The 17,007-nt window shown below is 36.5% G+C and overlaps 2 protein-coding genes across 8 annotated transcripts in view; both read left to right on the forward strand.

Annotated features, from left to right (window-relative positions):
* Positions 1–10,070, forward strand: part of TET1 (tet methylcytosine dioxygenase 1) — a 116,548-nt gene extending 106,478 nt beyond the window's left edge. For 3 of the 4 annotated variants that reach the window (XM_032491524.1, XM_032491523.1, XM_032491522.1), the window contains one exon: positions 654–10,070. In XM_032491524.1, the coding sequence (XP_032347415.1) occupies positions 654–1,666 (1,013 nt within the window). In that variant the 3' untranslated portion in view covers positions 1,667–10,070. The remainder of the gene's footprint in view (positions 1–653) is intronic. The other variant, XM_032491525.1, reaches the window with a different exon arrangement.
* Positions 10,071–14,727: 4,657 nt separating this feature from the next.
* CCAR1 (cell division cycle and apoptosis regulator 1) overlaps positions 14,728–17,007 on the forward strand; it is a 45,775-nt gene continuing 43,495 nt past the window's right edge. The window contains exons 1-2 of one of the 4 annotated variants that reach the window (XM_032491526.1): positions 14,728–14,842; positions 16,040–16,162. In XM_032491526.1, the coding sequence (XP_032347417.1) occupies positions 16,090–16,162 (73 nt within the window). In that variant the 5' untranslated portion in view covers positions 14,728–14,842; positions 16,040–16,089. Of the gene's footprint in view, positions 14,968–15,452; positions 15,577–16,039; positions 16,163–17,007 lie in introns of those variants that run through there. The other 3 variants (XM_032491528.1, XM_006181182.3, XM_032491527.1) reach the window with 3 other exon arrangements.

Here is a 17,007-nt window from a genome sequence, read left to right on the forward strand (position 1 = left end):
AATGTCATAATAACGCTCTACCTACTTAGTGAGAAGAAACAGCTTAACTGCTCTTGTTCTGAGGGTTACCGATAATTTTTTTACATGACTTTCCTTTACCTAATAATTAATTTTGCCAGTTATGATGCTTTGATTACCCAGAAATCTTTGTAAACTATTACTTATTTTTACTTTTTCAACAAATGATGTCATGCAGTATCTAAAATGTATCTAAAGTGCTCTTTGGGTAGTTAAATATTGCTTTTTGTCATTGTATTATCACCTGCATTGTATTCCAGTGTATAGTTTAAGTATTACTTCACAGCCAATTAGGTCATTTCTAACATCTTACTATTTTAGACAATGGACATCCTTCTGGCTAAATTTGTGAATTTATTTATAATTATTTCCAAAGGAAAGAATTCTTTAAGAAAAAAATATTGGGTGGAAAAAACATACCAAAACTACCTACAATTTTTAATGTGTGCATATGTTAGCCTTAAAGACAGACAATAAAGAAAGACAATAATAGGACAAAACTAGCCAACATTGCCATCATCAGTGTTTTGTTTTATTATTCTTTGTACTTCTCTTTAAAAATACTCTTTAGAGACAACAACTACCAAAACTAGTCTGTATTTATCTTCATATTTGGTGTCCTTTTCTCTGTTTAGGGAGTAAAACAGAGACCCTGCAACCTGAAATAAAAAGTGAAACTGAACCCCATCTTATCTTCAAAAGTTCGGACAACACTAAAATCTACTCACCAACCCCATTCATTCCTCACCCAGTGAAAGAAGCAAACTTAGCTCCAGGTTTCTCCTGGTGCCCTAAGACTGCTTCGATCACAACAGCTCCTTTTAAGAATGATGCATCAGTTTCCTACGGGTTTTCAGAAAAAGGTAGCAATCCCCACTGCACAGTGCCTTCTGCAAGACACAGTGGTGCTAACGTAGCTGCTGGGGAATGCACTGGATTTGCACAACCTGGTGAAATGGTTCCTCTTCCTACCTTGTCTACTCCCATGACAGATTCCCTGGGTTATTCTGAGCCTCCTACTGGTCCATCTGAGCAGCTAACTTCTAATCAGCCAAACCAGCAGCCCCCATTCATCACTTCTCCTCATGAACTTGCCTCCTCCCTGGTGGAAGAAGATGAGCAGCATTCTGAAGCAGATGAGCCTCTATCAGATGACCCCTTATCAGACGACCCCTTGTCACCTGCTGAGGAGAAATTGCCCCACATTGAGGAGTATTGGTCAGACAGCGAGCACATCTTCTTGGATGCCAATATTGGTGGGGTGGCAATAGCGCCCTCTCACGGCTCCGTTTTGATTGAGTGCGCTCGGCGAGAGCTTCATGCTACGACTCCTGTCGAACACCCCAACCGGAATCACCCTACGCGGCTCTCCCTTGTCTTCTACCAGCACAAAAACCTGAATAAGCCCCAACACGGTTTCGAACTAAACAAGATTAAGTTCGAGGCTAAGGAAGCTAAGAATAAGAAAACTAAAGCCTCAGAGCAGAAAGACCAGGCAGCTAACGAGGGTCCTGAACTGTTCCCTGAAGTGAATGAATTTAACCAGATTCCTTCTCATAAAGCATTAACATTAACCCATGACAATGTTGTCACCGTGTCCCCTTACGCTCTCACACATGTTGCAGGGCCCTATAACCATTGGGTCTGAAGGCTTTTCTCCCCTTAATGCCTTTGCGAGTGCAGTGTATTTTTTCAAGGTGCTTTTAAAAGAAAGTCATGTTGTCGTTTACTATATCTTCATCTCACCCATTTGAAGGCTGAGGTAAAAAAAAAAAATTGGGGTGGGTATTTCTTAACTGTGACTATATTTTGACAATTGGTAGAAGGTGCACATTTTAAGCAAAAATAAAAGTTTTATAGTTTTCAATACATAAAGAAATGTTTTGGTTAGGTGTTAACCTTGATAGAATCACTCAGTTTGGTGCTTTAAATTGTTTACTATGAAACGAGTCATTTTTAGAGGATTTTAACAGGTTCATGTACTATGATGTAAAATTAAGACACAGTGTTAACTCTACACAGCTCCTGGTGCTTAACCACATCGACACAAAAATAAGCTGAATTATTATTTCATGGTGCCATTGTTCCAACATCTTCCAATCATTGCTAGAAAATCGGCATATTCCTTTGAAATAAACCAATGAAATGTTTTCTCTTAAAATATCTCTCCTGTATAAAATAATTCATTATTGTTAGTAATGGTTGGAGGCTGTTCATAAATTGTAAATATATATTTTAAAAGCACTTTCTATTTTTAAAAGTAACTTGAAATAGTGTAGTATAAGAATCCTATTGTTTATTGTTTGTGCATATTTGCATACAAGAGAAATCATTTATTCTTGCTGTGTAGAGTTCCATCTTGTTAACTGCAATATGTATTCTAATCATGTATATGGTTTGTGTTTTTTTTTTTTTAATGTGTCCTTTCTCATTCAAAGATTAGCTACTTATATAAAATAGTTAGGTCATGCAAAAATTGTTAATTCTCTCTGAAATTTGAATTAGGAAGCATATCACCAATATTGAGTCCTTTCTTTGGAACTAAATAAGAGTGGTTTCTTCTGATTCATTGAGCAACAGTGGCCCTAATTTACTTTCACCCCAGCTTTCTCAATATAATCCATGAAAGGTTTTTCTAAAAGGAGGTGGGACATAAAAGGATTCCAAAGAGTCAAATGCTTCTAAAGTTTCAAGGTGATAAAATACAAAAATTAAATAGCAAGAACCCTATCCACCCCAAATGGCCTTATTTGTTCTGAAAGTCATTCTGGTACAGACTAAAAACAAAATTCCTGTAGAAATCTTTGGAAAACAAGTTTCATATCACCATCATACACCCTACACCCCAAATAAACAGTAAGAATGGTATTATACATATGGTTTGTCCATTAAGAGCTAAGCCAGAATAGTTTATCTAAGCATATTGGTTTTGGGGAAGTGTTAACTCATCTTTTTCTAAGTAACACGAAAATAAGCATTCCATTCATTTTAGTTAGTCCTCCCTTTATTTATTCCCATTCCTTTATTGACTCATTTTATAGCAGAACGAAAGAGATTGCCCAAACAAAACATTTAGAACAAGAAATTTAAATGAAATACTTGATTCTGTTAAAATGCAGAGGTGCTATAACAAAGTGTCAGATTCCTTGGGGGTATGGAAAACCAAATGGTGCTTCTCCCTTGGAAATGCCATAGGAAGCCCACAACCGCTAATACTCAAAATTCTGGTGCAAAAGCAAACAGTTCCAACAAGCTATCTAAAATAAAACTCATTGTAACTTATATTAAAATAATTTATGGTGCAAAGTATCAGTTTCAAGCTTTTGACTAATTTTGACTAAAGGAATATGAAGGGATTGTAAATAACAAAATGTCCATTGATAGACCATCATCTTGTCAAGTAGATTTCTGCTTCTTGAATATGTAAAATAGAGTAATTCATTGACTTGTTTTAGTATTTTGTGTGCCTTAGATTTCCGTTTTAAAACATGTATATTTTTGTGAGCCTAAGGTTTCTTATACATATGAGTATATAAATAAGTGATTGTTTATTGTTTCAGCTGCTTCAATAAGATATTACTAGTATTAGACTATCAGGAATACACCCTTGTGATATTTCATTTTAGACTTTAGGCCTTAGCTCCCACTAGAAATTATTTCCTCACCAGACTTTGTGGATAAAGTTGTAAGATCCTTTATCCATCCTACCCATCTATCCATTCTTTCATTCAATTCTTATTGATTGGCTGCCAAATTTAAGTATTAGCTTTTGTTTTTCCTTGAATCACCACCTATGACATAGTAAACTTGAAGAATTAAAATCTTAAAAGATACTTTTACACATTTTTCAAAAACCAGCAGATTTCCTTCAAAACAATCCATTGTAATATATCTGCAGCAATTCAAATCAGTTTGTCACTAAGTTTAAACAAGTTCCTTAACAATCTAAATTTGAAGCACCTATGTTGACTTAGAGGAATATTGGGATTTGTGGAGTTAGTTGCAGTTTACCAAAACCAGTACATGAAAATATCCAGTCTCAACTAAAATGTTACCATTCGGTTACTGTAATTAACACCATGAATGGCCTGCCTCAACTGATATAACTCTGTGGTGGGAACCACACATGGTTCCTAACTTGTTCAACTCTATTTCATAAATTTTACAGTTTACCATCCCATTGTCTGCCCTGTGATATTTTCAAAGTTCATGCTTATTCAATGTTCTGCAGCATTGTGATTGTTTGCTGGTACACTGTTTTTAGAATGCTCTTTCTCATGAATCAAGGAAATAAATTTGTTTGGAATGACATTTTCACTCAGAAAACTGGTCATCTAACATTATTTCTACACCTCTGTTTTACTGTAATATCATCTTTTGTTTTACCACTTTTGTAGCACTCAAGATGGGGTTTTAATCTTACGTCTTTGTTCATCGTATGATAATTCACTGATACATACCCCGAAATTAGCCCAGCCTGTTCCTAACATGTTACAAATGTACCAACTATAATGAGAGAACAACTCTTGCCTGTTGTAGAATCCTACAAAATGTCCCACTGCCCTTCAAAATCCCATTTTTAATGGCTCTCAGACCATCAATGAAAAAATTTTTTCCTTGTGCTTATCAGCCTCACCTACATCTTTCCAATTCAGCAACAAAGTACCAATACATCATGCCATAAACCTGACTGAAATATATTGTTATTGGAAAGTGAGGCTAGCTGAAAATTTATAGCTATAGGTAAATTTTTGCAACATGTTAGCAAAATGTTTGCATATTAACCTTCCAACATCTTTATTATGCAATCTGCATGTGGATGAAATAATTTCATTTGTTAAATATAGAATTTCAATTAGATGAGATTCATAAGCAATTTACTTAAGACATAACCCCAATACATACTTAATTGAATGGATACCCCTGTGTAAATGAGATGCTGACTTAATTCATATGAAGTAACCTACTTTCTAATGTTAATACTTCAGTGGACTCCTACTGATTATCATTTATTTCACAATAGCATGTATGAAAATAACCCCAACCCTATTTACGTTTAGTCTTCTTAAATTATATTGAGATCTCTTATCTGGGACAAACTTTTAACATTGCATGATGACTTCCATCAATAATAGGCACAGCATTTCTTTTGAATGTGCCAAGTAAATCAGTAGCTGTATGTTACCTTTAATATATAGCTACTTTCTATTTCACAACTTCTTGACGCATGGAAATCTTTGTCTAGGTTTAGTACAACTGCGAGTTTTGATCTTTTGTACAAATTTATGACATGAATTATGAAATAGGGTAATGTGGTAGTGGCCTCTCACAGCGCTGGAGGGCATCTTAAAAGTCATGCAGTTCAATCGCAGGGGCCCAGACAGCAGATGTTAGAGTTTTAATTAAAATTGAAACAATCAAATGAAGGCCACGTTGAGGTTAGGAGGACTATAGGAAAACAAACTCGATCTTCTCGCCCACAGGGAGTTTTATCGCTGGGAAATAACCTTATTTTTGGTACAAGTCAAAAATCAAATGGCTTTGGGTTATTTTCTGAATGGTTCAGGGAAAGAAGTTAAATGAAATTAGATCAAAATTTCCCTGCCTGCCGAATTTTGTGGGCCTTGTGTGGGAAATTTAGCTGATTTTTACTTCTGAAGGTGTCCTGTTAACTCATCCCACAAAATGTGGCAATAGTGCTATTTGCTATTTCAATAAACAAATGTCAAGTACTGATAGAATACAGGTTTTTAATTCTCCTGGAATAGGTGTTTTACATATATAAGGACTTATAAAAAGAATGGTTGGAAAGTATCATTGGGGAAAGTTTATTTCCACTGTATATACTATCTAGCCGTAGCTGTACAGTCTATTCACACCTCTTGCCTTGTTGGCCTTACAATTAAGTCCCAGCATAGTTTATTTTGATAGGGCTGTCTACATGTGCACAGCTCCTAAACTTGCCCTTAAGTGTATTGAACTTGTGTAATTTCAGTGTCAGTGGTGTGGCACACTTAACCAAATGACAGAATCAATACCCTGATTCCTCTAGCAGTCTGGATTCATCTAAATCAAATTGTGCTCCATGTTGAGCTTTGTTCTAAGTTTTAGAAAATGATGCCATTCATGGCTCTGGAATGCAATTCAGAAAGAGTAAGTGTGTCATTTATCAGAAGTAGAATTTGTGTATTTTCTTAGAATGTATCTAGATTCATTGGAATCGTTTTGCTTTTCTCTTGTGAATAAAATGGAGACTAAGTTCCTCTGTTACTTTTGTAGACAGTGGAACTGGCTTTTATTCAGGACATCACTCTTTTTGTCCACATTAAACTCTACACTAACTCTCTGCGTTCCAGTATCTAGATGACTTTGTTTCAATACCTGCTTCTTCTGGGCACCCCGTCAAATAAAATTGTTCACTTAAGAAGGCATGTTTTTTGTTCCTTCAAATAATCCAAGTGTATTTCTTACTTCGCCACTCCTAATTTTCCCTTCTTCCATAAGAGCCCCACAATGTGTTTTACTTTTGGTAGTAAGCAATATTTAGTATTTCTAGCTTTAAAAGTCCAACATTCATGTTTGTTGGCTGTACTACTTTCCCATCTTAATTGTGATGTCCACAATCATGCCTGAATCATAAAATTTCTTCTAGTCTGTTTAGCTATAGATGTCTCTTAAATTAAAATAGAGCTTAGTCTAAGGCAGAAATGTTACTATAATATATATTAGCTGATTTAACCCATTTATGTTTGAGTGCAACTTTGGAAACCCTTGGTTAACCGTATAAACCTAGTTTTCCTAAAAATAAAAATTTTCTTCCTAGCAGCTGTTATGAAAGGCATTCTCTTGTCTTGTTCATCAGGAAAGAATCTTGCAGCTGTCAGAAACATTTTCATTTTTGGAGAAACAATATTGGAAACTAATTTGGTTTCTTCTCCATTTGGCTAGGTATAAACTTACCATCTTTGACCAGAAACTCTGGCTGTTACCATTTTTGTTTTCTCATTTAACTGAAGCTAAAATCTCATTAAGTGTGCTTTCATTCTTTTTACAGTTTTTAGCTTTTCCTCTGATTTTCTTTAAACTAAAACTCTGTTGCTTCCAACTACTCTGTTCTGTCTCCATCCTCCGTGTCCCCTACACAAATACACTCAGTTCATTTTAAGAATAAGCAGTAATCTTGGTGAAGTTGTCTTGTCCTGTCTTTTAAAGTCATTTTTCACCAATTCTTTTTGGAATAATACCAAAAAGAATGAAGAGCTTTTATTCAGCCCTTTCAGGTAGAGGCAAATTCTGTTTTTAGGAACTCCAGATTAGCATGGAGTGCTTCCTTTGCCTCTCCCAACAATGTCTGACCCTCAACTCATTTATTAGTGTTTGGGTGTTTTACAGAAAGTTGTATAAAGTGACATATTCTAGCACTATCTATTTGGCTTTGCTATTTCTGTGTAACACATCGTGCTAATTATCGATTATCTGACCAGTGACTTTGAATTAGCGGGTGTGATCTATAGACTAAACAGTATTTTTTGCATGTTTTCATCTTTATCTCCTATCTCAATTTTGTGAATGGTATCTGTTATCTAATGTAAGTTTACCCCTTTGGAATTTGGTTGTTGGCAATAACAGGAACTGTTTTATAATCTGGGTGGGAAAGGTTAAAAAAGTGGACTGAAAGTAATCCGAAGACTTAAATAAGTCAGTCATCAGAAGCTCTTTTGAACACAGTAGGGGGAAGTTAAGGGACTGAAAAGGAGAATAGTGTTCCAATAAGCAATCGGCAGTTTCACCTACCAGCTCAGCACCAAGTTGTAATATTTCTTCTCCCCACTTAATGCTAGTTTTATCTGAAAAATAGCAGCTCAAAATAAGGAACCATTTCGAAAGGAAATATGGTAGCAAGAAGGATTATAACCCTTGTACTTTATAATGCTTTAGGTTATCAAACTGCTTTCCTATGGGCTGCTTTTTCTTCTGCAACACTGAGGGTTGGACAGAGAACAATTTTCCCCTCTTACTGGTGAGGAAGCTGCAGGTTGGCAAGAATAGCAAATGGTTTGCTCCGAATCACATGGCAAGTCAATCCACCTCAGACTAAAACAGGTAATATCTGCAGACGGCTGAATGCATTTCTGCACATAAACTATGACTTAGAGAATGTTATCCAGTGGAAATTTTGTCAGACCTAATCTTAGAATAGTATAAAATCGACTTACTGTACACAGAATATGCTTCTGAAGTATTTTGTTTCCACTATTTATTTTAGCCAGCTATTTTCTTACGCATACTTCAGAAGGTCTGCCCAAATTCCCAGGACTTCTGCATTAGGGCTTAGATTAATGAAGTTTTATTTTTTTATTCTGTTAAAAAATTTTTTTGTAATGAATGTCCCTGTACTACTGAAATAAAGGGAAACCTAAACAATAATTTAAAAAAAATTTTTTAAAGACTAAGGTCAGCAATTCATAATCAAAGTTGAATGTTTTTGTATACTGAAATGCAATTTTCTTGTAGGGAACGTGTTGGGTAAACTGACTATTTTAGTTCCCAGGCACTCATGGTAAAAATTTAAAATTGTTGGCATCTCTAAGAGATAGCTCTTTATCCCACTGATTTGAATTTGTTTTTTTTTTTAATTCCACTTTTCCAGGCACATAAAATTTCTGGGTTAAAGGTTAAACATACATTTGCCCAGAGAGTTAAGAAAAATAATGAGATGTATTTGTAAAGTTTTTAGTAAGCTCTTTATAAACATAAAGAGGTAGGAAATCTGGTCTATTTTATCAGTACATTATGGATTACTAACAAAAAACTTAAGTCACACTGCCCTAAATAATCAAATAAATTCCACTTTTGGTAATTCAGTTCAGTAAATACCTATCCTCGCTAATATCTGTGATACTATAAAATAAATGGCTGACAACATAGGACTTACAAAAGAGCTCTTTAAAAAACACAAAGATATAAGGTCTCTTTTTTTTTTTAACTTTTATGAGATAACATTGTGATAGGTGCTTTAAGAGAAATATTTTTCCAGAATGATTTTATAATAAAAATAAAGGGCAACTTTTGCATTGTGACATGTGGGTGAATGGTCATCTTTGGGTTACTATGAACTCATGAAGTGTTCCCTAAAGAGAAACTCTTCAAAGCTACTTGGCAGAAAGAAAAACATTGATTTCTGGTTTCTTCATTTTCTGGTATGCTCTCTGATGACCTATCAAGTAGATTTACATGCATATCAACGTCTAGGTTCAAAGAAAATCCAATGCTTCTCACTAGTAGGAGCAAATTATTCAGATTCTTCACCATGGTGAAATAGAGTAGTGCAGAATCCCCAACAGATAAATATCAATTTTACAAGATAATATTCCTGTCTCTAGCTGACTTTTTCTCCCTCTGGGGTATATTTACTATTTATTTTGTACCTTTGATTTTTAGCCTTGGGGGATTTTACCTATTGCCGTCCTACTGTATTAAATATCCCATACAATGAAATAAGTTAGTAAGGAAAAGATATCCCACAAATATCCATTTTTGATTCTTAACATATGGGGGAAACAGTTTAAAGGAAAAGCACTTCAACGTGTAGAAGGGAAAGATAATCTTAATTACGATGATTTCAATTCAGGATCAACATGTAGTGCTCTGCATACAAGGGAACACTTACTAGCAGTACTTGAAGACTTGTGAGTTGGAATTGCATGTTACTTGAAAGACCTAATTAAGCTAAATTTTGGTGCACAGCAGTTGTACATGATTTCATGTTTATGTAGCAAAATGCATTGAAATGTACTAGTTTTGAAACATACATGTAAAGATAGTTGTGGAAATTGTCTATTATATTTTCCTTGTGTGTCTCATTTATTTAGAGCATAAAGTTTCTTTTTTTAAATTGTTCTAACTGAATAAGGCTAAATGAATACTGTAATTGAAATTATATTTTAAATCTTTGTCATGAGTTTTTAAAAGAACTATTGCAAATTGTATCATTCCTGATTACACAGAACTTTGTGGGTGGTTTTAAATAAATTTTATACTTCTATTTTGCACCTAGTAGTCTAATTTTTCTTTCCTCTTCAAAATCATATTTTTTAAATCTAATATCCAATAAAGTTCACTTTTTAACTACAAAGGACTATAAGATTTGGAGATGACCATCAGCAGTGGAATGATACAGTTTTTAAAAATATGGTAAATGATATGAAGTCCCTCGAACACAGAAACCATATGTACAGTTCCCTCAGGAGACCTCAACCAATGCCAGAAAAAGCAAGACTGGCTACATCCCACAGCTACTCTCCCTGCAGCTTTAACACCAACTGACAGCAAGATAATACAGATCCCAGTCCTATCGGCTGGGCCTCACTTCCAACCCTCTATAGAGTTTAATCTGCATTGCCAGATAGCCAACTCTCCTACAAGTGCCTCTCAGAACTAAATGCAACATGCACCACATTCAGCTTTTGTCTGGTCATCACTCAAAGTGTAAACCCCTCTGTCAACTATCACGTCCTGAATGGTCATCCCCATACTACTCTGTACTATCTCTTCTGGCTAAACCATTTCATCTCTCACCTTCCTTCTCATCCTTCCAAGGAGTCCTCTGAAATTCCCACTCTGTGATCAGCAATTTCCCTGTGACTTTTAACTTGATCTTCTCTTTAAATGCATGCTCTATTACCTTATATAAAATGAAATCTGGTTTTCCTCTAAGGGCATCATTACACTGGGAGCCTCGTAAGTGGAGAAGCTTATCTCTACACTGCACCAACCCCTGATTGGGTGTGAGTGTGGGAGATGTTCTTGTCCCCAGTTGTCCTCCTTTTAAAAGTCACACCAGTGGGTACAGTTCTCAGAGCCTTCTGAAATGTTCTTCCCAGGTTGTAATCCTCAAATTTGGCTTGAATAAAATTTTCCATTTCTTTCTTTAGAAAATAAATCAATTAAAAAATAAAATAAAATTCACACCAGCTAGCTCTACCATGCCTCCCCTTCTCTATTATCTTCCTAAATACTCAGCACTTATTGATGACTTTGCCCTTGACACAAGTTATTCTTCCCTTCCTTATTCTTGCTATCATTCTGGGTAATTCTGAGTAATTGCATTGAACAAGTGAAACCTCACTGAATGAGTGAAACCTCATCCAGCGACTTTACAACTCAGCTCTTTGATCTTATCTGGTCTTTCTCTCCCACTTGACCAGAGCCTCCTACTCCCACAGTCACAGAATGAAATACATCATCACTTCCAAAATCATTAGTTCCAACATCTCACATCATGACCTCAACCACCTATCTGTACTGTTTGTTCTGTCAGCTGTTCCCATGATAATTTTTCTACCTCATTAGAACCTCCATTGGTCTTTATTTCTTCCTATGCAAAATTTCCCTCTACATCTGGTTTATTTCTTCATTTCAATCATTCTCTTGCCAACACTTTCCATCCTCTTTTGAATCAGCCCTTTCTGGCTAGGCAAGAAAAATATTTGGCCAAAGATCAATGAAAATTCTTTCTCCTTGCCAGGCATCAAATTTATTAGTAGGCTAATTTATAGAACTGAGAATGAAAACTTCAGAACTTATTCAGAGACAGGTGTCACTCAGAAATATCTTTTATTTTCTTTAAAACATTTTTTAAAGTTATGTTTATTGAGATGTAATTCACATACAGTAAAATTCTCCCTTTACATGAGTTCCTAAGTTTTTGACAAATGTCTGTAGTCCTGTAACCACCATGCCAATCAAGGTATAGAACAGAACTATACAATAGAAATCAAATGAGAGTTACATCTGTAGTTAAAACTTTTCTAGTATCCTCCACAAACTAACACAATATAGCAAGTCAACTATACTTCAATAAAACTAAATATTAAAAAACTTAAAAATTATAAAAAACTTTTCAAGTATAGCCACACTTTAAAAAGTAAAAATGAAACAGGTAAAATTAATTTTATTTAATTGAAGTATAGTCAATTCACAATATCATGTTACTTTCTGGTGTACAGCATAGTGATTCAATTATATATACATATATATTCTTTTCCATATTCTTTTTCATTATAGGTCATTACAAGGTATTGAATATAGTTTCCTGCACTATACAGTAGGATCTTGTTGTTCATCTATTATATATATGGGTAGTTAATATCTGCAAATCCTAAACTCCCAATCCCTCCTCACCCCCATTCTCCCCGGTAACCACAAGTTTGTTTTCTATGTCTGTCTGTTTCTGTTTTGTAAATAAGTTTGTGTCATTTTTTTTAGATTCCACATATAAGTGATATCATATGGTATTTTTTTTCTCTGTCTTACTTCACTTAGAATGACAATCTCTAGGTCCATCCTATTGCTGCAAATGGCATTATTTTATTACTTTTTATGGCTGAGTAGTATTCCATTATATAAATATACCACAGCTTCTTTATCCAGTCATTTGTCAGTGGACATTCAGATTGCTTCCTTGTCTTGGCTATTGTAAATAGTGCTGCTATAATTGCACTGGGATGCATGTATCCTTTCAAATTACAGTTGCCTCTGGATATATGCCCATGAAAGGTATTGCTAGATCATATGGTAAATCTGTTTTTAGTTTTTTGAAGAATCTACATACTGTTTTCCCTAATGACAGCACCAAATTACATTCCCACCAACAGTGTAGGAGGGTTCCCTTTTCTCCACACCCTCTTCAGCATTTATCATTTGTGGACTTTTGAATGATGGCCATTCTGACTGGTGTGAGGTGATACCTCATTGTAGTTTTGATTGCATTTCTCTGATAATTAGTGATATTAAGCATTTTTTCATGTGCCTATTGGCCATTTGTATGTCTTCATTGGAAAATTGTTTGTTTAGGTATTCTGCCCATTTTTGGATTGGGTTGTTTGTTCTTTCTCATTAAGTTGTATGAGCTGTTTATATATTCTGGACATTAAGTCCTTGTCAGTCTCATCTTTTGTAAATATTTTCTCTCATTCTGTAGGTTGTCTTTTTGTTTTACTTATGGTTTCCTTTGCTGTGCAAAAGCTTTTAAGTTTAATTAGGTCCCATTTGTTTATTTTTTATTTTATTTCTATTGCCTTGATAGACTGCCCTAAAAGAACATCGCTAGGATGTCAGGTAATATTTTGCCTGTGTTTTCTTCTAAGAGGTTTATAGTGTCTTGTGTCTAAGTCTTTAAGCCATTTTGAGTTTATTTCTGTGTGTGGTATGAGAGAGTATTCTAACTTTATTGATTTACATGCAGCTGTCCAGTCTTCCTAACACCATTTGCTGAAGAGACTGCCTTTACTCCATTGTGTGTTTTTTTTTTTTTAATTTTAATTTTAATTTTTGGGGGGAGGTAATTAATTAGATTTGTTTATTTTTAGAAGAGGTACTGGGGAATGAACCCAGGGCCCCCTGTATGCTAACTATGCACTCTACCACTTGAGCTATACTATCCCCCCATTGTGTGTTCTTGCCTCCTTTATCAAAAAAAACAAAGATTTATTGACCAGAAGTTTGTGGGTTTATTTCTGGGCTCTCTATTCTGTTCCATTGATCCATATGTGTGTTTTTATAGCAATATCATGCTGGTTTTGATTACTGTGGCTCTGTAGCATTGTCTGATATCTGGGAGGGTTATTCCTCCAGCTTCATTCTTTTTCTTTGGTATTGCTTTGGCAATTCTGGGTCTTTTGTGATTCTATATAAACTTTAGGATTATTTGTTCTAGTTGTGTGAAAAATGTCCTGAGTAATTTGATAGGGATCATATTAAATCTGTAGATTGCTTTGGGTAGTATGGCCATTTTAACAGTATTAATTCTTCCGTGGATATTTAACCTTATTAATCATGGGGATGTAAACTGCTCTAGTCACCGTGAAGAGGTTGGCAGTACCTCAAATAGTTAAGTATAGAACTCCATGTGACCCAGAACTCCTCTTCTAGGTATAAACCTAGGAGAATTGAAAACAGAAGTTCAAACAAAAACTTGTATGTAAATATTCATTGAATCTTTATTCATAATAGCCCCCAAAATGGAGACAAACCAAAGATCTGGCAAATGGATAAACAAATGTATTTTAAATTAGTTTTAGCCATAAAATGAACAGAAGTACTGATACGTGCTACTACATGAATCTTGGACACACTATAGTAACTTACAAAAGCTAGACACAAAACGCCATGTATTATATGATTCTATTAATATGAAATGTCTAGGACAGACAAATCCATAGACAGAAAGCCGATTAGTGTTGGCCCCCGGCTGGAGGGAGCAGGGATTAAGGATTGACTGCTTAATAGGTAGGGGTTTCTCTTAAGGGTGATTGCACACACAACCTTATGAATATACCAAATTGTACAATATAGAATACTTTAAAGAATGAATGACATGTTAAGTGAAAATACCAATTTTTCAAAAAATTTAGGACAATACCGCAGGATATACCATTCTTCCTATCACTTGAACTACGGGAAAAAAGGCAGAAAAACACAAAATGGCGGCGGGCTCGTTGGATCACGTGACTACCAATTCTTTCCTTCCCTTTCTCAAGGAATCCTTTTCCTTTGAGCTTGCGCGGAGACACACACAGGCTCATTGTTAAGCGAAGCCAAGGTAACTCTTCTTAGGCGCGCTCTGGTTCTAGCTGCGTACTGAAAGGGGTGAGCGCATTGAAGGCGAGCTGGGAGCGCGCACGTAGAACGTATTCCCGTAAACGCCGATCCTCGGAGAGATGGGGAGGAGGGGAGAGGCGTGGAGGAAGAGGGGGGAGTTGGCGCATGCGCTTAAGGCTGACGGGTTTGAAATGGCTTCGGGGTTAGCCCGGCCCGGATTCAGGTGAAGGTCTAGTCCTCGCGGTTGGAGCGGCGGGCGTCCGAGCCCGGGTTCTTAACGTCCTGTGGGATCCGCGAAACGGCCAGGAGGGACCATTTTGGTAGCACGGCGTCCGTAGGCCGGCGACGGTGGGGCTCTTGCGGGACTGGGACGGGAGGGACATGGTCCCTTTTGTGCGGGTCGGAGCAGGCCCCGCGCGGCTGGCCCCTCCCCCACCGCCTCGCTTTTTCCCCCGCGGCCCCTCAGGTGCCTCCAGCGTCCCTCAGCCTCGGCCTGGCGTTTTGGGAGGGACTGCCTGCCGCCGTCCCGCGCTCCGGAGCCGCTGCGGGCTTAGCCTCCTGGCCTCGGGTCTGGGGCGTCGGGGCCGCTCAGGGCGGCACGTATTTGGAGGAATGGAAGCCTTCTCCGCCCCGCGAGGGGGTTAAGGGGACCAGGGCTCTCGGTATCCCCATCTTGGCGTTTCGTCCAAACTCGTGCGATGGAGGACTCTGCCTGCCCTGGCCTGCGGCCCGCGAGGAGCTGGGGCTGGAGGAAGATGGATGGCAGAGCTCTGGCCCCTCTGAGGCGTGGGGGGAAGGAGGGAGTGTGCGAACAGAGATCTTCGCTACTTCTGGCTTGATTTTGGGGCGAGGGGTCTTCGCATTGGTTCTTTTAGGGGCATCCGTTATTTCAATAGCCTTTTCCCCTCGAGGGAGGAGAGAGAAAAGGAGCCCCCAGTTCCTTCCCTACTCTAGAAAGTAAGGAGATGTTTGCTATTTAAATAATATTCTTGAATACTTTTATTCGGTGTCTCGTCCCGATTTCCGTTATTGGTTTCGTCACTTTCAATCCCCGGCTCATTGCCGAAAGAAACAGGCAGGCTATATATTTCCTTTGAATGTAAAACTGTGTACTTCTTACTGTTAAAAATTAGGTAGATAACAGCAGATGGTCTTCTGTTTAAATGTGATGGTATGTAGTTGTAGAAAGAAGTGCCTTTCTTGTAAGTCTGTCCCTAATGTTATATATTGAAATTGGGTGCCTTTGGTGTACTACTTGATGTAAAATGTTTTTGCTGCATATCGGACTTCCATAAGCGTCTAGTTATTTTTACTTGATCTACGAAGATGTCCTCGATAAATCGAACGTTTCTTTAAAATAATACTTACGTAATACTTAACAGTTTCGTTGAACTTTAAACTGTGGATCCTTTCTTAATAGATCGCTGCTGTAGAAGACAAACAAGCGAAGGTTTTCCCCTCCCTTTTATCATGGCTCAGTTTGGAGGACAGAAGAATCCGCCATGGGCTACTCAGTTTACAGCCACTGCGGTATCTCAGCCAGGTCAGACTTCTGAACACATGTACTATAAATGTGGGACTGCGGGACATGTTCTAACTGTGAATTAGGGTATGCATAATTGTAAGAAGTTTGCAAATGGTGTATCTTTTAAGCTTATCTGTGAAGCTTTTAAAAATTCATGGCTCAACAAGCAAAAAAATCTGTTTTACACAGCAGTCCAAACAGCAGTTTGGACAGTTTTATATAGTTTTTCAAACATTAAATTGATTAACTTTTATTTGGTTTAATTATGTTAGAGGTTAGCAGCCATGCATTAGAGTTTACCTCAGTTGACAAGTTAAGGTGTCAGTATTCATAGTCATATTTTAAAATAAATGTATTAATCCATACCTTATGAAAAATTATACATGACCGATTTTCAGTTATTTAAAGTAGAAAAACCAACTCTAAAGGATTCATCAAGCAAAGAAAGAATAAATAGATGTAAAAGGAGCAAATGATTACATTTTCAAAATAAAAGTAACAATATATTGTTGAAAGTGTTTGTTTCAATGTTTCTTCCCATTGCTCTTAGGAATTTTTTTTTTTTTTTTTTTTTTTTTTACCATTTCTTGGTTATGATTTGAATCTTTAAACAAGTTTCCCAAGGAGCTTCCAGAATCAGATTTTGAGTTTGAGTTCCTAAAAAAGTTGCAGCTTATTCTGTTAATTTGAATGAATTTTTATTTATGACATATACTAATTCTTGGCGGCAGTTTACTTAAAATTTTGTAATTCGAGATCATTTGCAGATATACTGTGATCTTCCAATTGTGGTGTTATAAATTTGATAGACATGATTATCTGGTTATGTAGTTGACCTTTCTCTTTAAAGAAAAGGATAATTC

Source organism: Camelus ferus, chromosome 11 (assembly GCF_009834535.1).
Source record: "Camelus ferus isolate YT-003-E chromosome 11, BCGSAC_Cfer_1.0, whole genome shotgun sequence".
Classification (NCBI taxonomy): domain Eukaryota; kingdom Metazoa; phylum Chordata; class Mammalia; order Artiodactyla; family Camelidae; genus Camelus; species Camelus ferus.